A 24,492-nucleotide genomic window follows, 5' to 3' on the forward strand; every position below is an offset into this window, starting at 1 on the left:
TGAGGAAAATGAGGCTCAGGTGACACACCAAGATGTCAATTGATAATAGGGAACCCCCCATGAGGCCATCGGTACAGGCTGGGAGAGAGAAGGCAGGGTGACAGGGGTGGGAACCATGGGCATTTGAGTCACTTCCTCATGTAATTTACTTGTGCCTTCAGGACCTGCTCAAGCCCAATCACATATATACCACTTCCATTTGATGATGGAATGCTGCTGTGCACACCCAACTTTAGGCTGGATGGGTCAGAAAGCACCCAGTTCATGACAGGCAGTTCAGGTCACATGGTAAATTGCTGACCCATAGTCAAATGTTCAGTTTCTACCAAGGCCCAGAGCAGTCTCTCAAAAGAAGAGTAGTTATCTGCAAAAGATGGTAGGGCCTTGCTCCAAAATCTTAAAGGCCTCTGCTGTGATTCACCTATGGGGGTCTGCCAAAGGCTCCCAACAGCATCCCTGTCTGCCACTGACACCTCAAGCACCATCAGATCTGCTGAGTCATATGACCCAAGCGGCAGAGCAGCTTGCACAGCAGCCTGGACCTGTTTCAGAGCTACCTTCTGTCCTGGACCCTCTCAAAACTGGCAGCCTTTCGGGTCACTGCATAAATGGGCCAGAGTAACACACCCAAATGAGGAATGCACTGCCTCCAAATCCAAGTTGGTCCACTAGGTGATGTACCTCTTTCTTGGTTGTAGGAGGGGCGAAATACAGCAACTTATCCTTTATCTTAGAAAGAATATCTTGACAGCCCCACACCACTGAACCCCTAAAAATTTCACTGAGGTAGAAGGTACCTGAATTTATTTCAGACTTATTTCCCACCCCCTGGCACACAAACGTCTCACCAATAAGTCCAGTGTGTTTGCTACTTCTCACTCACTGAGTCCAATCTGCATAATGTCATCAATGTAACGTACCAGTGTGATATCTTGTGGAAGGGAAAGTGATCAAGATCTCTGCAAACAATATTATGATGCGAAGCTGAAGAGTTGATGTACCTGAGGTAAGACAGTGAGGGTATATTGCTGGCCTTGCCAGCAGAAAGCAAATTGCTTCTGGTGGGCCTTATGGACAGGAATGGAGAAAAGGGCATTTGCCAAATCAATGGCTGCATACCAAGTATCAGGAGATGTGTTAATTTGCTCAAGCAATGAAACCGCATCTGGTACAGCAGCTACAATTGGAGTCACCACTTGGTTAAGCTTACGATAATCCACTGACATCCTCCAATATTCATCCGTCTTCTGCACAGGCCAAATAGGAGAGTTGAATGGGAACATGGTGGGAATCACCACCTCTGCATCTTTCAAGTTCTTGATGGTGGCACCAATGTCTGCAATCCCTCCAGGAGTGCGATATTGTTTCTGATTTACTATTTTTCTAGGTAGAGCCAGCTCTGATGGCTTCCATTTGGCCTTTCCCACCGGAACAGCTCTCACCCTACTGGGCAGGAAGCCAACATGGGGATTCTGCCAGGTGCTAAGTATGTCTATTCCAGTTATCCGCTGCGTCCCATTCTTTCCCAATCAATGCCCTCATTTTAAAAGTAGACACCTGCTGAGACTGAGCATGCACCTTTCATTGGAGGTCAGCCACTCACATGACATGAGCTTGTGTCTGATTTTCCACAATTTCAGCCCTTTGTCTAAAGGAGGTAAGACTCTCACCCAGGGCAATCTTGGAAGATGTGAGGCTAAGTAAGCATTTCTGGAGACAGAAACCCTGAGCTCATCCTCTTCTTTCATCACTTTGTCCAGCAAACTTAGGAGCACCAACCAACTTCATTACAGTCCTTGGTTCTCCATATATGGCCAAAGGTATCATGTATAGAGTCACTAAACTCCTTGATTCTCAAGAGAGGTGAATCGGGAATATCAAGTGCATTTATTCTGCACAACTCTCTTAACAGTCCACACCAAGGACTATCAGCATTCTCCATACTATTAGAGGTAGACTCCTTAGCATTTTGGGGTCTAATCAAATTAAACAGCCAACTCCCAAAACTACAAAACCAACTAAAGAAATCCATCCTTAAAATTCTTTTCCTCAAAGACTGGGCGCAGTAGCTCATGCCTGTAATCCCAGCACTTTTGGGAGGCCAAGGCGGGCAGATCACGAGGTCAGGAGTTCGAAGAGCAGCCTGGCCAACATGATGAAACCCCATCTCCACTAAAAATACAAAAATTATCTGGGCGCGGTGGCGGGTGCCTGTAATTCCAGCTACTCGGGAGGCTGAGGCAGGAGAATTGCTTGAATCCGGGAGGCAGAAGTTGCAGCGAGCCGAGACTGCGCCACTGCACTCCACCATGGGTGACAGAGCAAGATTCCGTCTCAGAAAAAAAAAAAAAAATGTTCCTTTAGAACCCCTTCTGGTATCAAAATCTATATGAGTCAGTGTTGTCCAGAGGGACAGAAATACTAGGATATATGTATATATAAAAGGGAGTTTATTAAGGAGAATTGGCTCACACAATCACAAGGCAAAGTCCCATGACAGGCCGTCTGAAAGCTGAGGAAGAAAGAAGCCAGGAGTGGCTCAGTCTTTTTCTTAGCTGACTCCACAGTAATACCTGAGCTTCATATTTAGGATACTGCTGATGCTGCACTGTTTTGCTCAAAACCTATGTGAAAAAACAGATTTGGCACAGTGGCTCATGCCTGTAATCCCCACATTTCAGGAGGCCAAGGTAGGTGGAATGCCCGAGCTCAGGAGTTCAAGACCAGACTGGGCAACATGGCAAAACGTTGTATCTATGTTAAAAACAAAACAAAAACTTGTTCCTATGATGGAAAAAGTGTTTTCATATGCTGAAACATTTGGTAAATTAATTTAGCCTTCAGTAAATGAATTCCAAGCCTAATGAATTTGGAAAAGGTACTGTTCTCTTTTCTTAAACGCTTAAGCACCAACACCGTGAGATACAAAAGGAACTACTTTTAGTGCAGACGAAGGTTAGAAACTAAAAATTCCCACCACCAAAGCAACTTCAGCTCACAAAGGTTCATTCCAAGACTGATGAATTGGGTGCTGATGAAAAGTTTTGAGTATGAAGTCCTAAGTCATGAGCCTGCTACGTAAGTGCCTTGAGATTTGGAACCTGATGCTTTCTCAATCTCATCCCCCATTTCAGCAGTTGCCCAGCACAACAGTGCACTACGAATTATCTGTTGGTGGATTCCCTGGTCTCAATCCCTTTGCTTTCCTCCCCAAAACTGTCTGAGGTGTCCAAATAAAGCTCCTGATGCTATCCACATGCTGGTAAGGCAAAAGTGGAGTAGTATGTAAACGCTAAGATAAAAGCTAGCTAAAGATAATTCAGGCCGGGTGCAGTGGCTCACGCCTGTAATCCCAACACTTTGGGAGGCCAAGACAGGTGGATCACTTGAGGTCAGGAGTTCAAGACCAGCCTCTGGCCAATATGGTGAAACCCCATCTCTACTAAAAACATAAAAATTAGCCGGACGTGGTGGCCGGTGCCTGTGCTCCCAGCTACTCGGGAGGCTGAGGCACAACAATCACTTGAACCCAGGAGGTGGAGGCTGCAGTGAATGGAGATCCCACTGCACTCCAGCCTGGGTGACAGAGCAAGACTCTGTCTCAAAAGAAAAATAATAATAATTTTAATTGCCACGAGACTAGGGAAAAAGTTAACATGTATAACATTACATAATTAAAGACAACCTGAAGGAGAATGGAAATACACTTTTTTTTTTTTTTGAGACAGGGTCTCGCTCTATCACAGGGATGGAATACAGTGGCATGATCACGGCTCACTGCAGCCTCAACCTCCAGGTCTCAAGCAATCCTCCTGCCTCAGTATCCCGAGTAGCTGGGACCAATGGTGCACACAACCATGACCTGCTAATTTTTTTTGTAAGAGATGGGGTCTCACTATGCTGCCCTGGCTGGTCTCAACTCCTGGCCTCAAGCAATCCTTCCACTTCGGCTTCCCAAAGTGCTGAGATTACAGGCATGAGCCACCATGTCTGGCTGGAAATACACATTCTTCATTAATATATGGAAACTATCCTTCCCTAGCTCAATACATCACTCAGCAGTCAGTAAGCCAGAGGGGTCAAGAGCAATCAGATTTACACTTATGTGTCTATCAAATCTATTTTGTCTCCATTGCTGCCCTAGTGACCCTAAGTATTATGACACCAAGTGCACAGAGCAGGAAAAATGCTGAGGTAAAGTAAACCAAGACTGAAAGGAAAATGTAGAAAGTTTCTTTCTTTCAAACACAATTGTCTTCTCACTAGAAAAAACAAATGTTAATTTTATTATGATTCTGTATTTACGTGTAAGTCTGAGCTCCCCCCCAAAAAAATACAAAAACACAGGCCATGTCTTTTCTTTTTTTTTTTTTCCAGACGGAGTTTCGCTCTTGTTGCCCAGGCTGGAGTGCAATGGTGTGATCTCAGCTCACTGCAACCACCACCTCCCAGGGTTCAAGTGATTCTCCTGCCTTAGCCTCCCGAATAGCTGGGATTACAGGCATGCACCAACATGCCCACCTAATTTTTGTATTTTTAGTAGAGACGGAGTTTCTCCATGTTGGTCAGGCTGGTTTTGAACTCCCGACCTCAGGTCGGGAACTCCGCCCACCTCGGCCTCCCCCAGTGCTGGGATTACAGGCGTGAGCCACTGTGCCCCGCCGGCATTGCTTAATTTTAAGCTATTTTTATTCTTACTTAAATTTCTGAATATAGTAGTCCTCCCTTATCCACAATTTCAGTTACCTGTGGTCAATAAAGACCCCAAAATAGGTGAGTATGGTACAGATACTGTGAGACAGAAAGAGAAAGAAAGAGGGGCCACATTCACCTAATTTTTATTTTAGTATATTGTTATAATCATTCTATTTTATTGTCAGCTATTGTTATTGACCTCTTCCTTTTTTTTTTTTTTTTTGAGATGGAGTCTCGCTTTGTTGCCCTGGCTGGAGTGCAGTGCCGCGATCTTGGCTCACTGCAAGCTCCGCCTCCCGGGTTAACGCCATTCTCCTGCCTCAGCCTCCCGAGTAGCTGGGACTACGGGCGCCTACCACCATGCCCGGATAATTTTTTTGTATTTTCAGTAGAGACAGGGTTTCACTGTGTTAGCCAGAATGATCTCGATCTCCTGACCTCGTGATCCGCCCGCCTCGGCCTCCAAAGTGCTGGGATTACAGGTGTAAGCCACCGTGCCCGGCCTGACCTCTTCTTATTATGCCTAATTTATACATTAGAATTTATCATAACTATATATATATATATATATCAGAAAAATATATAGTATATATAGGGTTGGGTACTATCCTTGGTTTCAGGCACCCACTGGGGGTGCTGGAACATCTCCCGCATGGGTAAGAAGGGAATACTGTAATAGCTTTCTAAAAAAACCACTAAGTGCTTACCACATGCCAAAAAAAATGCCCCAAATGTGAGGACAGAGCAGAAATAAGACAGAAGGTCCCTGCCCTCATGGAACTATAGTACAGGAGTGAAGACAAACACTTTACTAATAATTGAATGATGAATTGATCAATTACAATGGTAATATGTTGCAAAAAAGAATGCAGGATGCTAAGAGAATGAACAGTGAAGGCCAAGGAGGGCTCCTGTAGTGAAATGAAGAGATCCAATAAGGAAAGCGGCCACGTGACAAGGGTTCATGTTATAAAACGGTAGAACTGCTTAGCCACCACCGTACTGGGGATGAAGGAGATGACTAAAGGAAATGCTAATTCAGATCAGGAGCCTAATGAACACTGTTGGGGGAGTTTACTGCATGTGGCCACAATTTTGCCTAATTTCAATCAGTAGTATAGCAAAGTTCACTTTGGTTCTAAGACAGCACCTAGATGGAAGCCTCACCTGGAACCAGAGAGCAGGCCTGTAGTTGTCTGATGATGTGGCTCAGCTCCCCCTGAAGATTAACTCCACTGGAATTCTTGAGGGCCTCCAACATGTTCTCGGCATCAACTGTCCCATCACCCTCAGCATCAAACTGGGCAAAGGCCTACAAGATAAGAGATGCAAGAAAATCAGGGCTGTTTCAAGTAAACCAGGGCTGTTTCAAGTTTCTTTTATTTAAAATTCTCGAGACCGGTGATTTATTTTTGGTTGCAGGGAGAAGAGTCCATATATATCAACCGAAGATAAATTCAGAACAGGAACTCACTGTGCTTTGTAGGATGTATGTATGCAAGTACACATCTTATTTGTATTCCAATCTATATTCCAAGAGAGTAACCATTAAGTAATCCAAGAGAGTAATTATGTAGTAAGTCTCCTCCCCACTAAATAATTTCAGAAGGAAGCAGCCACTGTAAAGTTTTTCAACTGGTTGCGAAGTGTCAGAATATAAAGAATTGGCTTAGAATAGCACCTCGACTTTAGCTGGGCTTTTTCTTTTCCCTTTTTGAGACACAGTTTCACTCTTGTCGCCCAGGCCGGAGTGCAGTGGCGCGACCTCAGCTCACTGCAACCTCCGCCTCCCGTGTTCAAGTGATTCTCCTGCCTCAGCCTCCTGAGTAGCTGGGACTACAGGCGCCTGCCACAACGCTCAGCTAATTTTTTTTTTTTTTTGTATTTTCAGTAGAGATGGGGTTCCTCCATGTTGGCCAGGCTGGTCTCGAACTCCTGACCTCAGGTGATCCGCCCACCTCAGCCTCCCAAAGTGCTGGGATTACAGGCGTGGGCCACCGCGTCTGCCTGGGCTTTTTCTTTTAAACACTCTTTGGACACAAGAGCTAACTTGGTTTGTCTGTTTCACAGCCCTGTTTTCACTAACCTTTAATTGTAATCTAGCTTGCCTCTCGCCCATGCTGGGCCATCTGGGGAACCTGGGACAGTAGAGATTTGGTTTAAATCTGCTCCATCACTACTCTGCTATGTGACCTTACCTAAGTTTCTTTACCTCCATAAGCCACAGCTTCTTGATCTGAAAGATGCAGCAAATACTGTCAACCTCACAGGCTGCTGCCTGGATTAAGTAACATTTGAACAGAGCCCAGTACAGTGAAAAGCACATCGGCCCTGTAGTGTTCCCCTTCTCCTTTCTAACCTCACCCTCTGGTGTCCCTGACCCCCTTCCCTTACATCCTACAAGACTTACCTCACTCAGCAACTGCCCTCTCTCCCCAGATTTCAATCCCTTCCTCAACAATGCCTTCTGTCCTCCTGCTGATACACTCACTCACACATCGCCCTCACCATGCAATACTTCAGGAGTCTTTAAGCCTCCTTTCCAAGTAACCCTCTCTCTTTCTTAAAACTCCTGCCCCTTGTTCTTATTTCTCTCCTCCATGAAATAGGAAAACAACCTACTGAGGTTTCATGACTAACATAAATACCCCTATTTCCATCATAGACCTCTGAACAATGCAGTGTTTAAGAGGAACAAACGCAAATTCCTGTATTTGAGTCCAAAAACCACGGGCATAAATGCAGTAAGGGGGGCAGTGAGCTTAATGCCAGACACAAAGAGCGTCCAGCTTTTTAGTCCCCCATTCCTTAAGGAGTGGACAGCCCAGGCCACCTGGACATTTGAGTAAAGCCTTAACATAAAACTCAGAAAAAGCAACTAGGAGAGGCCAGATGCGGTGGCTCACATCTGCAATCCCAGCACTTCGGGAGGCTGAGGCCAGCGGATCACTTGAGGCCAGGAATTTGAGACCAGCCTGCTCAACATGGTGAAACCCTGTCTCTACTAAAAATACAAAAAAATTAGCTGGGCGTGGTGGCACGTGCATGTAATCCCAGCTACTCAGGAGGCTGCAGCACAAGAATCGCTTGAAGCCAGGAGGCGGAGGTTGCAGTGAGCTGAGATGGCGCCACTGCACTCCAGCCTGGGTGACAGAGCCAGACTCTGTCTTTAAAAAAAAAAAAAAAAAAAGACAACTAGGAGAAAAGACAGACAATGCAAGGAAAATAAAACTTCAAAAGGATGATTAATATCTTCAGAGAAATATTTTTCTAAAGTTTTTTTTTTTTTTTTAATTTGACACAGAGTTTAGTTCTGTCGCCCCAGCTGGAGTGCAGTTGCACGATCTAGGCTCACTGCAACCTCCGCCTCCCAGGTTCAAGTGATTCTCCTGCCTCAGCCTCCCGAGTAGCTGGGACTACAGGCATGCACCACCACGCCTGGCTAATTTTTTGCACTTTTTGGTTGAGATGGAGTTTCACCATGTTGGCCAGGCTGGTCCTGAACTGCTGGCCTCAAGTGATCCGCCTGCCTCGGCCTCCCAAAGTGCTGGGATTAAAGGCGTGAGCTACTGCGCCTGGCCAAAATCATTTTTTTTTTTTTTTTGAGACGGAGTCTTGCTCAGTCGCCCAGACTGGAGTGCAGTGGTGCGATCTCGGCTCACTGCAACCTCCGCCTCCCGAGTTCAAGCTATTCTTCCTCAGCCTCCCGAGTAGCTGGGATTACAAGCATGCGCCACCATGCCCAGCTAATTTTTGCGTTTTTAGTAGAGATGGGGTTTCACCATGTTGGCCAGGATGGTCTTGATCTCTTGACCTTGTGATCTGCCCACCTCGGCCCCCCAAAGTGCTGGGATTACAGGTGTGAGCCACCGCACCCGGCCCAAAAAACATTTTTAATACCAACTTTACTAAGGTATGTAATTCACACACTATAAAGTTCATCCTTTTAAAGTGTATAATTCAGTAGGTCTTAGAATACTCAGAGTTGTGCAACCACCACTCTCTTATAATAAACATATTGCAATCATCAAAGAACAGGATAACTATTAACTAAAAACAGGATATTGAGAAAATGTTTAAAAGCTCTTGAAGGGAGTATAAATTAGTTCGATCACTGTGGAAAGCAATGTGGTGATTCCTCAAAAAGCTAAAAGCAGAACTACCATTTGACCCGGCAATCCCATTACTGGGTATATACCCAGAGGAAGAAATATCATTCTACCATAAAGACACATACACCCAAATGTTCACTGCAGCACTATTCACAATAGCAAAGACACACAATCAACCTAAATGCCCATCAATGACAGACTGGATGAAGAAAATGTGTAGTCCTTCAACATAAATAAAGTAAAAAGAAAAAAAAGAGGGCTGGGAGCGGTGGCTCACACCTGTAATCCCAGCACTTTGGGAGACTGAGGCGGATGGATCACAAGGTCAGGAGTTCCAGACCAGCCTGTCCAATATGGCGAAACCCCATCTCTACTAAAAATACAAAAATGAGCCAGGTGTGGTGGTGGGCACCTATAGTCCCAGCTACTCGGGAGGCTGAGGCAGGAGAATCACTGGAACCCAGGAGGCGGAGAAAAAGAAAAGAATAAAAAAGAAAAGATGGTACATATACACCATGGAATACTATGCAGCCATAAAAAGAACAAGATCATGTCTTTTGTGGGAACATGGATGGAGCTGGAGGCCACTATCCTTAGCAAACTAAGGCAGGAACAGAAAACCAAATACTGCATGTTCTCACTTACAAGTGGGAGCTAAATGATGAGAACTCATGAACACAAAGAAGAAACAACAGACCCTGGGGCCTACCTAAGGTGGGAGGGTGAGAGGAGGGAGAGGACCAGAAAAAATAACTATTGGGTGCTGGGCTTAGTTGTAATGTGTACAACCAACCCCCATGAGATGAGTTTACCTCTATAACAAAACTGCACATGTACCCCCGAACCTAAAAAGTTAAAAAATAAAAATATGAGGTTGGGCACGGTGGCTCATGCCTATAATCCCAGCACTTTGGGAAGCTGAGGTGGGCAGATCACCTGAGGTCAGGAGTTTGAAACTAGCCTGGCCAACATGCGAAACCACATCTCTACTAAAGATACAAAAATTAGCCGGGCGTGGTGGTGGGTACCTGTAGTCCCAGCTACTAGGGAGGCTGAGGCAGGAGAATCGCTTGAACCCAGGAGGTGGAGCTTGCAGTGAGCTGAGATCTCGCCCTTGCACTCCAGCCTGGGTGACAGAGCGAGACTCCGTCTCAAAAGTAAAAATAAATAAATAAAAATAAAAAGCTCTTAAAAATGAAAATATCACAACAAAACAAAAATCTCACAGGAAAGGTTGGAAGGTGAAGAGACCGAAGTGCCCATAAAGTAGAGCCAACAGACAAAACTAAGGAAACGGGGAGAGAAAAGCCAGGAAAGTTAGCGGGCCAGTTCAAGGAAACCGGGAAAGAAAAGTGAAGGGAAATCCGGGGACCAGTTCAAGACGTCCCACATCCAAACAAGAGTTTAAGAAAGATGGAATGCAGAAAACGTAGGGGAGGAAATCACTATCATTACGATTCAAGATCATTTCCCCAAACTGAAGGACATGAGTTCCGTGACTGCAGGGGCTGATTACCCTGCACACAGGATAAAAGTGCATCACAGTGAAATTTTTTAAGACTGAGGAAAAAGGGAAGTCCTAATTCCATGGAGAAGAAACAGTTTCTATGTCAAAGGTCAAGAATCCAAATGGGACTCAATGAGCAGTCACACGGAAGCCAGAAGGCAATGAAAGCAGTGACTGCCACATTCTGGGGCGTGCCCTTTCTAACCCGGAAGTCATTATTCAGCCCAAATCCCATCAACTGTGAGAGAGCAGAAGAAAATCATTCTTACACATGCAAGGTTCTCAAAAGATGAACTACTCAATCCTCCCTTTTTCAGAAAGCTACTAGAGGATGCAGCCACCAGAACGAAGAAATATGCCAAGACAGGAGAAGAATGGGATCCAAGCAGGAGAAAATGAATCCCCAGGATGACGGAGCTTCTCAGATGACACCCGCACAGCCGACCTAGAGAATAACAAATCTAGATTAAAGCAGATCAGAAGGATTCAGGAAATACTTCCTTGAGAAGATGAAGTTGATAGAATGCCCATGTGTTTAAACATATTGAACGTTTCTGTTAGAGGAGATTTAGACAACTGGCAGAGAATCTGGGACTAAATTAATGATAAAAGACTGAAAATTAGGAAAATAAAAGTACCTATTCAATTGTTAACTCCAAAGAAAATAAAAAGATGTATAAGAAAAAAAAAAAAAAGGCCAGACGCAGTGGCTCATGCCTGTAATCCCAGCACTTTGGGAGGCTAAGGTGGGTGGATTGCATGAGTCCAGGAGTTCAAGACCAGGGTGAGCGATGTGGCAAAACCTCCTCTCTACAAAAATATACAAAAATTAGCCAGGCGTGGTGGCATGTACCTGTAATCCCAGCTAGTCGAGGGGCTGAGGTGGGAGGATCACTTGAGCCTAGGGGGTCGAGATGCAGTGAGCCAAGATTGCACCACTGTACTCCAGCCTGGGTGACAGAGCAAGACCCTGTCTCAAAAAAAAGAAAAACAAAAACATGGTACTATATGGCACAGCAATGTAAAGAACTTACATAATCATAATAAGGTAAAGGTCAAAGGGTGATCTAAACAAAATGGACAGAATTGTAGCGGGAGGACAGGGGACGTGCATGCATGGGCAACGATGGGAAGGTAAAAGACAACTCAAGTCTCATCACTGATGGTGGAAATAAAATAGATAAAGCCTAAAACTGAGAACAATCACAAAGAACATAAACATATTACTTGGTAATACAGAATTAAACACTCAAGAACCAGCTAGAGTTGAAAAGTAATTGTTCTTGGGGAATGAGACACTGGGACAGGACAACAGGAAACCACTGTTTCTTGTTCAAGTCTTGTCGGCTATATACCGTGTGCATGTACAACTGATAAAAATAAGAGCCTAAATTTTTTTTTTTTTTTTTTGAGACACCAGGCTGGAGTGCAGTGGTGCAATCATGGTTCACTTCAACCCCTGCCTCCAGAGTTCAAGCGATTCCCATGCCTCAGCCTCCCAAGTAGCTGGGATTAAAGGCGTGAGCCACCATACGTGGCTAATTTTTGTATTTTTCCTAGAGCTGGGGTTTCACCATGTTGGCCAGGCTAGTCTCAAACTCCTGGCCTCAAGTGATCCACCTGCCTCCGCCTGTAATCCCAGCACTTTGCGAGGTCAAGGCGGGCGGTTCACGAGGTCAGGGCATCAAGACCATCCTGGCTAACACGGTGAAACCCCGTCTCTACTAAAAATACAAAAAATTAGCCGGGCTTAGTGGCAGGCGCCTGTAATCCCAGCACTTTGGGAGGCTAAAGTGAATGGATCACAAAGTCGGGAGATCGAGACCATCCTCGCTAACATGGTGAAACCCCATCTCTACTAAAAATACAAAAAATTAAGCGGGTGTGGTGGTGGGTGCCTGTAATCCCAGCACTTTGGGAGGCAGAGGCGGGTGGATCACGAAGTCAGGAGATCAAGACCATCCTGGCTAACACGGTGAAACCCCGTCTCTACTAAAAAATACAAAAAATTAGCCAGGTGTGGTGGCGGGCGCCTGTAGTCCCAGCTACTTGGGAGGCTGAGGCAGGAGAATGGCATGAACCTGGGAGGTGGAGTTTGCAGTGGGCTGAGATCACGCCACTGCAGTCCAGCCTGGGCGACAGAGCGAGACTCCATTTCAAAAAAAAAGTGGAGCAGGTTGGGGAAGAAGGAGGTGGCAGAGAGCACAGCCTCATCTTCCCTGAGGCCCCACGGTGGGAACACTACACTACCAGATAATAGCTACTTCCCAAATTGTTCACATTATAGCATACTGAGAAAATAATGATATTTGTAAGACTCAAGGTCTGAGGAGATTAGCACAGCTATCATTCATTCAGTTGGGAACGACACACAGACTTGGAAAGTATGAATCAATATTTGGGCACTCGTTAAATGCCAGGCACTGAGCAGAGCATTTTATATACTATAATGTCATTTATTCCTCATAACAGTAACAGTACTATTAACCTCCCCGTCTTACAGTTGTACAGAGAAGTCAGGTACCTTGCCTGAGGTCACACAGCTAGTGTTTGCATCCAAGGCTTCAGGGTTCATGTTCTTCACCACAACTCCCTTCCCCTACCTTTGACCAGATAACCCTTGGGGTTCCTTACCATCTGAAGACCAAATGCTTAAAACCTCTTAGCTTCATTACTTTCCTCCATCTATAAAAGCTGCTTTCAGCTCCTTTTGTCCAGGTGAACTCCTATCAACTCTAGAAGTGAGACTCACTCCCTCTAAATCTCAAGGTAGCACTCAAGTCCCACTTCCACCAAAACTTCCACAAATGAAGCACTCCCTGCACCTCCAACTTCCCACACAACTCATGCTGTGTATTGCTAATAAAAATTCTATATAACCAAGGCTATAAAAATAGTGACATTTTTGCAATTTTTTTTTCTTTTTGAGACAGGGTCTTCATCTACCACCCAGGCTAGAGTGGAGTAGCGTGATCACAGCTCACTGCAGCCTTGACCTCCTAGGTTCAAGCGGTCCTCCCACCTCAGCCTCCTGAGTGGCTGGGACATGCTCAGCTAGTTTTTTATTTTTTTGTAGAAACAAAGTCTCCCTATGTTACCCAGACTGGTCTCAAACTCCTGGGGTCAAGCAATCCTCCTGCTTTGGCCTCCCAGACTGCTGGGTTTATCGGCATGAGCCACTGTGCCAGGCCATTTTTGCTATTTTTAATAGATTCTATTGATTCATCAATAGTTAATGAATATAATAAAAGGGATTTTCGAATAAAACAAAAACAAATAATTTTGGCTAAGAAAAAAATTACCACAGCTTTGTGAACAGCTTCACCAAATAATTATGTAATTTCCTAACACTCAAAAACTGACTGTCTTAAGAAAAGAAATGTTCAGGTTTGCTACCCAGGAGTCTGAGGTGGGAAGATGACTTGAGCCTGGGAGTTCAAGGTTGCAGTGAGCTGTGATCATACCACTTACTCCAGCCTGGGTGACAGAGAGAAAAACTGGTTTTTGTTTTTTTTTTTAAGTATGTTTACATAGTCTCCTTAAACCTCAGCTTCCTCATTAAGCTTGGGTTTTCTCGACTGTAAAATGGATTTAGATGTGAAACAGGGTTTAGTGAGGATTAAGCAGGATAATAATACAAACAAATTCTATAAACTAAGGAGTACCATATGTTACCTATTGCCATCGGTTTTGAACTTTAAATGTATTTTCAAAATCCTGGCCAAAAGACTTCACAGAAGCCCATTTACTCATACATTCATTCAGCACTATCTGATAAGTTGCCATTATACACACACACACACCACACACACACACATTATATATATTATATAATATATACTATATAATTATATAGCATATATTATGCTATATAATTATATATAATATATGCTAATAATTATATAACATATACTATATAATTATATACCATACAGTATATATCATGCTATAATATATAGTATACATTATATATTATATTATATAACATATAACATATATTATATAGTATATATAACATATATTATATAGTATATATTATATAGTATATATAATACATATTATGTATATAATTATATATAGTATATATAATATATATAATATATATTATATATATTATATGTATATATTATACATATAATATATATTATATATATTATATGTATATATTATACATATAATATATATTATATATATTATATGTATATATTATACATATAATATATATTATATATATTATATGTATATATTATACATATAATATATATTATATATATTATATGTATATATTATACATATAATATATATTATATATATTATATGTATATATTATACATATAATATATATTATATATATTATATGTATATATTATACATATAATATATATTATATATATTATATGTATATATTATACATATAATATATATTATATATATTATATGTATATATTATACATATAATATATATTATATATATTATATGTATATATTATACATATAATATATATTATATATATTATATGTATATATTATACATATAATATATATTATATATATTATATGTATATATTATACATATAATATATATTATATATATTATATGTATATATTATACATATAATATATATTATATATATTATATGTATATATTATACATATAATATATATTATATATATTATATGTATATATTATACATATAATATATATTATATATATTATATGTATATATTATACATATAATATATATTATATATATTATATGTATATATTATACATATAATATATATTATATATATTATATGTATATATTATACATATAATATATATTATATATATTATATGTATATATTATACATATAATATATATTATATATATTATATGTATATATTATACATATAATATATATTATATATATTATATGTATATATTATACATATAATATATATTATATATATTATATGTATATATTATACATATAATATATATTATATATATTATATGTATATATTATACATATAATATATATTATATATTATATGTATATATTATACATATAATATATATTATATATTATATGTATATATTATACATATAATATATATTATATATTATATGTATATATTATACATATAATATATATTATATAGTATATATAATATATATTATAAATATTATATTAGTGTATTAATATTAATGTTATATATGTAATTATATACTATTATATATCATATATAATATATAATTACATGTATTATTATATTATATATTATATATAATTACATATATTATATCTTATATAATACATAATTACATATATTATATCTTATATAATACATAATTACATTTATTATATATAATATATAATTACATTTATTATATATTAAAATATTATGTTATATATATCACATATAATATAATATATCATATATCAATATATATTATATATAGATATATATTATAATATATATCAATATAATATATATTATATAAAATATATAATATATCTTATATATTATCATATTACATATAATATATAATATATATTGATATTTATATTTATATATTTATAAATATATAATAAATATATATATTATATAATATATTATATATTATATATAATTATATATTATATATTATATATAATATATAATGTATATATTATATAATTATATTATATTATATTATATATTATATTATACATTATATTATATATAATATTATGTATTATATTATATATTACATTATATATAATATATATTATATATTACATTATATATAATATATATTATATATTACATTATATATAATATATTATATATTACATTATATATAATATATTATATATTACATTATATATAATATATTATATATTACATTATATATAATATATTATATATTACATTATATATAATATATTATATATTACATTATATATAATATATTATATATTACATTATATATAATATATTATATATTACATTATATATAATATATTATATATTACATTATATATAATATATTATATATTACATTATATATAATATATATTATATATTACATTATATATAATATATATTATATATTACATATTATATAAGAATTTATAATTATATAATATATAATAATTTATAATTATATATTATATATATTATATAATATCTATTATATAATATAATATAATATATATTATATAATTTATATTATATATTATATAACATATATTATATTATATTATGTTATATATTATATATTATATTATACATTATATATTATATTATATATTATATAATATATAATATATATAATATTATATTATATATATTATATAATATATAATATAATATATAATAATATATAATATAATATTATATTATATTATATAATAATTATTTCATAATATATAAATACCTGATCCTGTGTTTGGCTCTATGGATACAAAGATGAATAGGGCACACAGTCCTTTCCCTTCAAAAACCTCACAGCCTAGAAGACAGATCTGTAAACCAACAGCAGCAATGTAATAGGTGTGACAATTACGATACGAGAAGCATATAAACTATTTACAACAGCCAATGTTAGTGAGCACCAGGCAGAGTTCTAAGCCCTTCACATGGATCAACTTATATTTTCCACAACAACTCTAAAGGTAGGTACTACCTTTTTGCTGGTGACGAACAGAGAGGTTATTTTTTTTAAGGCTTATGGTTAGTACAGGATGGAGCTTGAATTTGAATCCTGGACTGATTCCAGATGCCACAATTAACCACTGTACCATGGGCCAACAGACACTCCAGGGATGAGAAGTCCAAGACAGGGAGGGGCGTTAGGGGAAATGGCCCAGAAAAAAACAACCCTTAAACTGTGCTTTAATGGGTAACTAGGAGTTTGAAAGTATATGGCGAGGGAGAGGCAATCTCAGGTAGAGGGGACAGAGTGTCAGCATACATAAAGACTGTATGGCAGATAGTGAGAACTATGACCTGCCTGGTGTGGCTGGAAAGGAACAGGGCAGGTGATGAAGACAGGGCTAGAGGTCAGAATAAAAAGAGCCTGGCAGACCCAGGATGAAGAGCTCAGATATTACAGTAAGGGCACCATGGGGCCACTGGAGACTATTAAGGGTGGAGGGCGCTGATCACCCCAGATCTGCATAAGCTCTCTTATGTGTGGGACCTACAAATCTCTTAAAATATGTGCCTTTGTGCCAGATGTGTTGGCTTATGCCTGTAATCCCAGCACTTCGGGAGCCCAAGGCAGGCGGATTGCTTGAGCCCAGGAGCTCAAGACCAGCCTGGGTAACATGATGAAACCCCATCTCTACTAAAAACAAAAAAATTAGCCTGGCGTAGTGAGGGGCACCTGTAGTCCCAGCTACTCAGGAGGCTGAGGCAGGAGAATTCCTTGAACCTGGGAGGCAGAGGTTGCAGTGAGCTGAAATCACCACTGCACTGCAGCCTGGGCAACAGAGCAAGACTCCATCTTAAAAAAAAAAAAGGTGCCTCTGTACAGCCCGAATCCATTCTCCAGTGTCTCTGAGAGCACTCAGCCACTTTCTGTTACACACATGAGTGATGCTTCCCAGCTCATCTCCTCTGGACAGTTCTGACAGCAGTAACTCTCTTCCTCTAGTGAACTGAAAACCTGCCTCCCCAAAGTTACCATCCCTGGGGCCATTCAGAACACATCTACTCCTTCTGCCCAGAGACAACCTGCAGATCACTGATAACAGTGATCAGGTCCTTGGAGTTCCCGCCAAACCCTTCTCCATTCTTTCCACCAGCTCTCCATTTGCTATGGTCTCAGTCTCATTCCCATCCTGATTGTCACCTTTGGGATCCCTCTAGTTTGTCAATAAACCTCAGAACAAGTGCTTCTCAACTTTTATTGGCTGATCCAGTAAAATACATTTTGCATCATGACCTAGCATACACATAATTGGTATCAAAGTTCCAAGAAACAATGCAATACTTTTTCTCATCAGTTACAACGTACTCTGATATTTTCTCTTTTTTTTTTTTTTTTTTTTGAGACGGTGTCTCGCTGTTGCCAGGCTGGAGTGCAGTGGTGCGATCTCGGCTCACTGCAACCTGTCGCCCAGGTTCAAGCGATTCTCCTGCCTCAGCCTCCCGAGTAGCTGGAACTACAGGCGCGCTTCACCACACTCAGCTAACATGGTGAAAACCCCGTCTCTACTAAAAATACAGAAATTAGCCAGACATGGGGGCAGGTGCCTGTAATCCCAGCTAATCAGGAGACTGAGGCAGGAGAATCCCTTAAAACTGGGAGGCGGAGGTTGCAGTGAGCCGGTATTGTGCCACTGCACTCCAGCCTGGGCGACAGAGTGAGACTCCGTCTCAAAAAAAAAAAAAAAAGACATTACAGAGGCTAGAATAAACATCTTGAACTACAAGCATAGAAAACAGTAACACTGCCAATTACAACACTTATTGAGCACTGAGCAGGTGAGCTGGTTTTATGGGTGAGGCGACTGAGACACTGTGGTCAAGTAGGTTGACCAAAGTCAGCTGGCTTGAGAATGGTGGAACTAGAACCTGCTCACAAGCAGGCTGGCTTGAAGCCCAGTTCCCAAGCTCAGTCTGAAGAACAGCAGAATGAGCAGACTCATAACACGGCAAACCCGCTGATGCCATTACAGGCTAATTACACACCCGTCCAGGTTGCTATGAAAGGGGTCCCTTTTCGGGGGGCAGAGAGGGGGCAGCTTGCAGGCAATGAGTACCAAGGTCCCAGCTGGTTCAGACTCTAGGCTAGGTGCTAAAGGATCATTCCCGAAACGTGCCATGCCCTCTCACTCCAGTATATCTGCATATGCTGTGCCTTTCATACGGAAAATCCCTTCCTTCCTTTGCCAGGCGAATTCTTCCAGCCTCTCAAGCCTTGTTGTGATGAAGCCTTTCTCAAACTCCATGCTGCTGGTAACTGCTTCTCTGTGGTCCCTGAAATTGGAGTGGGCTTAGGATGGAGCAGGGAGCAGACAGGAGAAGCAGAGCAAAGGACAAAATTCCCACATACATGGGAAACGGGACAATAAAGTGGCTGCTTAAAGAGCACTGGGAGACAAGGGTAGAAGGTATAAGAGTGTAAAGGCTGCTCCACCATTCAGATGTGATTCTGAAGGCAATGGGGAGCCACTGAAGTTTCTAAAGCAAGGCAGTACCATGGTGAGGTGGTATTTTGGAAATCAGGGAGAGACAAAAGAGCTGTGGCCCTTCCTCCACAGCTCTCCTAGGTCATGAATTTCTCCAAAGAAACCAATACCATTAACTCCCCCATAGCAAAACACACAAAGCCAAAGTAAGCAAAAATAATCTCCACTCGGCCAGGTGCGATGGCTCATGCCTGTAATCCCAGCACTTTGGGAGGCCAAGGTGGGCGGATCACAAGGGCAGGAGATCGAGACCATGCTTGCTAACACGGTGAAACCCCGTCTCTTACTAAAAAACACAAAAAATTAGCCGGGTGTGGTGGTGGGCGCCTGTAGTCCCAGCTACTCAGGAGGCTGAGACAGGAGAATGGTGTGAACCCGGGAGGCGGAGCTTGCAGTGAGCCAAGATTGTGCCACTGCACTCCAGCCTGGGCAACAGAGACTCTGTCTCAAAATAATAATAATAATAATCTCCACTCACCAAGGATCTTTCCTGTACTGCCTCATCACCATCCACAGCCAGCCATCCCTTACCAAAGACCTCCTGTGTACAATGGTAGTGCAGGCAGGTGGCTGGCGGCCTCACAGCCTAGCTGCACAGCAAGGCCAGACAGTATGCTCTAAGTGCCAAAGGATCTGTACAGAACAGGTAACAGGAGCCTCACATGTAGGGCTGAAAACACCATTATGGAGACACTATCTGAATCATGCCACAGAAGATGTGGTGCTGACCAGGTGACAGTGCCAAGGTGGGGAATCTTCAAGAACTGATAGCAAGGTCCATACACAGGACAAAGAAGGCGTCCCACTAGCCAGCACAGGGCTCATGCGGGGGTAGGGGGGAAGATAAATTAGGTAAGGGAGTTAGGAACAAAGCAGGCATCCCGCTAGCTAGCACAGGGCTAGTGCAGGTGGGGGAAAGGTAAATTAGCTGAGAGAGTTAGGCTGGTGTGTGGGCTTCAACCGATTCAGACAAATACATATTTGGTCCCTTGGGTAGTGGAGAGCTGAGGGCTCCCAGCTGAAGGCAAGAAAAGCTGGCAGCCTGCTGTTGCTTTATGGTGCACACACACAGCTCTTACAGTCAATAGTCTTAAAAGGGCAGATAATCACATTGCAGATTCCTACGGCACAGTTCCTGGGCTCAAAGCCATTCTAAATTAGTTGATTAATACTTTTCACATAATAATATGAAGACGAGCACAGGGCTTTTCTACAAACTTCCTGTAAACCCGAAAGTGACTAAGAACCTTTTAAGTTTTCACAAAAATCATATTTAACCGTTTCCTTCAATGTCAAGAAATATTAAAAGGTTACAGACTGAATATAAAATATGAGGTTTGAGTTTGTGTGGACTACAACTTCTACAGTCTCCCAAAGCACCTGGGCACTGGCAACCACCCAGGACTGTGCTAAGACGAACAGAGATGAATCAAAAAGGCCCTTCCCTTACAGCTTACCACCCACGAATTTCACAAAGTAGGCACCAAAACTATGTGGCAAATTAATAAAACACAACCTATTCATATGAAATTTCACTTTAGGGCCATCTGTTATCCTGTACTCAGCATGTTTTTCTGCCATAGAAGATTTTCTAGAATCATACTTTAAGAGCATAAATATCTAATCTATAACCTCTGATGTGAAATAAGAACTTAATTTTAATTCTATTTCCCCTCTACATGGCAGTTAATTAAATATTGCTCCTTGTGAGCAAACTGAGAGAGTCCCTTCTCCCTGGACCACACCTACCATGAGAAAAGGTGTGTTGTACTATAAAATGATAATGTTTCAGACTTTGGTCTATGGTCCAACTCCAAGAACTTCTTTATAACACCTCCTCAAGTAACTGAGGTCACAGGAATGTGAAAGCAAGACAGCTGCGTGGACACCAATGGCAGCGTAAGTCGGGAAGCCAAAGAAGAAACATGTAACACTTGGAAACTCTCAGCATTATAATAAACCATGCGCACCCGTGGCAATCTGTTTTACCATGTTAGCTCTTATAAAAACGAATGACGGAAACAACTTGTCATTTTAGTTGCTACTATAAAGACATTACTTCACAAGCCCTTCATCTTGCAGTAAAATACAGCAGTATATTCTCAAAAGCTTAGACGTAGATTAACAACGCAGAATTAACTGTGTAAGTATGCACAAAAGTATATACTTATTCAAGTCTAAGGATAGACATTCTTAAAGCACAGAATCAAATGCATGGCTAAGTCTTATCTTCTTTGGCTAGTCCTAACTTACTAGTTCTTACAGACAGAACAGCCATCATGAGATTATCATGAGAGACGGTGGCCACTGTGAGATTATCACAATCAGGTTTTTAAACCTTGGCTAAGCCTCACTCACAGAATTGTATGACCTAGCTATGTGAATCAAAGACTGCCAAATATAACTCAATGTTTTCTCTCCCCTTCCTCAATAATTAAGCCCTGATTTTTAGCTGAATATATGGCCACGGAAAAAGAATCTTTCCCAGCCTGTCCTGCAGGTAACTGCGGCCATGTGACTGAATTTTGGCCTGTGGGATGTAAGCTATGCCCGTAAGAGAGTGGGCATGGCTTCTTCCTTCTCCTTCCCTTTTCCCTTTCTTGCTTGTTGGAATGTGGAAAATGACAGCAGGAGTCAACAGAATTACTAAGTGGAAGATGTCCGTGGAGGATGACAGCACAAGATGGACGAAGCCAGGTCCCTGATGATGACAACACTGCCACATCAATCTTGGACTGCCTACCTGGACATTTTCATAAGAAAGCAGCTTCTTTTTATGTTTAAACCACTGATGCATTAGGTTTTCTGTCCCTTGAAAAAGTTTTGTGTATCCCTAATACACCATACCAGACTTCTTCCAGATTCTCTGGACTTTGGACTTTTGTGGATACAATTTCCTCTGCCTGAAACACTGTTACTACCTCCTGTAACACTATCTGCTTTCACCATTCACCTGTGGGCTGCAATGTTACCTTCTCAGGTAAGTCTTGCTTGAGCCCCACGTGAGGTTAAATACACTTGCTATTTATTCCTTATACCTTCCCCCTCGGTTAACACTCACCATATCTTATAATTAATGGGTTAATACCTGTCTCTTCCACCACAACTACATACTCTTTAAGAGCAAGTATCTGCTTTGTCCACTGTCATCCAAGTGAGTGGCACTCGATATACGCCCAATAAACATTTGCTCAGTGAACAATAATGCCACAACCCCTGAGTGATTTCTGGACCACACCTCAAGTATTTCTTGACCTTCTATTAAGGGACTCCTATGAACTCTACATAAAGTTCTATTTCTGTCAGAAACTCTCAGAATGTAAACGGTGTTTCTCTCCATTTGCCTTTGCTCAAATCTGCAAAGTGCCATCTCCTTCAACAGTTCTGCATGGTTCTTCCCACTACCACTTCATATTCTCATAATACACGTAGATACTAGAAAGAAGGTACTATGTGTATTCCTGGGGGAAAAAAAAAGGAGATCTTTCACTAACTAATATGACTTTTTTTTTTTTTTTTTGAGACAGAGTATCGCTCTGAGGCCCAGGCTGGAATGCAGTGGCGTGATCTCAGCTCACTGCAACCTCCGCCTCCTGGGTTCAAGCGGTTGTCCCACCTCAGCCTCCCAAGTAGCTGGGATTACAGGCACCCGCCACCGTGCCCAGCTAATTTTTGTATTTTTAGTAGAGGTGGGGTTTCACCACGTTGGCCAGGCTGGTCTTGAATTCCTGACCTCAGATGATCCTCCCGCCTCAGCCTCCCAAAGTGCTGGGATTACAGGCGTGAGCCACTGCGCCTGGCCATGACTATTATCTTTAAGGGTTGGGATGCCTTAAAGGTACTTTTTTCATAAGAAACACACAAACTACATTATCTGAATTCTGGCCATGTACAGGAAGACATTCTTAAAATATTTTAAAAGCCTCTGATTTTAAGGTGAACAGAACCTTTTAAAGGCACTGCAAGTACCCGCTGGTTTACTGCTTTATGTACACACCCTTCATGGCCACTGAAGATTCTACATGACTGGCTGACTCATTTTCACAAAATAAGTACCTTTTTGGTCATACCGTGGTGTTAAAAGAAATAGGATCCCAGGAAGGAGGTAGTGAGACATTAAAAACAAAAAATAGGGTGCGGGTGGAGGGAGAGAGAGCATCAGGAAGAATACCTAATGGATGCTGGGCTTAATACCTGGGTGATGGGATGCTGTGTGGAGTAAACCACCATGGCACACGTTTACCTATGTAATACATCTGCAAATCCAAATCCTGCACATGTACGCCTGAATTTAAAATAAAAGTTGAAAGAAAGAAAAAAAAAAAAAAAGCAAGAGATCTAGTTGATAGTCTGTTTTACTAATGATTCACTGGGTAACCCTGGATCAGTCTTCTTAACTCGAAGTGAAGCGCCCAGTAAATAAACTCCCAAAATGCCTTCCAAGGAAAATATTTTGTTGCCAAATCAATTTGCTCTCTTAATGACTTAGCAGACATGATCTTGGTGATTATATGAAGAACTGCATAATTACAAGTATTCACAGGAAACCTGGTATTTGCCTATCAGTTTCAGATCCTATGAAGGTTTAAATGAGTCTAATATATGGTTCTTTAAGGATCTACAAACCAGTATGTATTTTAGAAAAGCTAGTTTTTGCATGAGGAGGATAGGTTTTAGAATGTGAGCCTTTCCAGCATGTTACTACTGTCTTTCCACACTCATTCGGCGCCCACACTGAATTCGGAAGGTGCTGTGTAAAAACCTGGACAGGACAATACAAAAAATGGTTTTCAGCGCCACTCCTCCTGTCCTTACATCTCTTTTCTCTCCAAACTGTTCGAGAACCTGATAGAAGATCTCCAAAGAGTAGCGTCAATCAACTGCACAAAGGTCTGCATTACAACATACAGAGACATACGGGCTTGTCCAGCTCTTCAGAGCAAGGACAGCCTGATGCAGACTTTCCAGACCTCTAACATAGGTTAAAGAGAAACGAAGCAAACGCCTGGT

General features: G+C 40.6%; 1 protein-coding gene across 3 annotated transcripts in view; it reads right to left on the reverse strand.

Annotated features, from left to right (window-relative positions):
* The window catches only part of ZZEF1 (zinc finger ZZ-type and EF-hand domain containing 1), a 137,764-nt gene that overhangs the window by 112,638 nt on the left and 634 nt on the right, over positions 1-24,492 (reverse strand). For all 3 annotated transcript variants that reach the window (XM_063598863.1, XM_024926259.4, XM_063598866.1), the window contains exon 2: positions 5,863-6,007. In XM_063598863.1, the coding sequence (XP_063454933.1) occupies positions 5,863-6,007 (145 nt within the window). The remainder of the gene's footprint in view (positions 1-5,862; positions 6,008-24,492) is intronic.

Source organism: Pan paniscus, chromosome 19, assembly GCF_029289425.2.
Source record: "Pan paniscus chromosome 19, NHGRI_mPanPan1-v2.0_pri, whole genome shotgun sequence".
NCBI classification, from domain to species: Eukaryota; Metazoa; Chordata; class Mammalia; order Primates; family Hominidae; genus Pan; species Pan paniscus.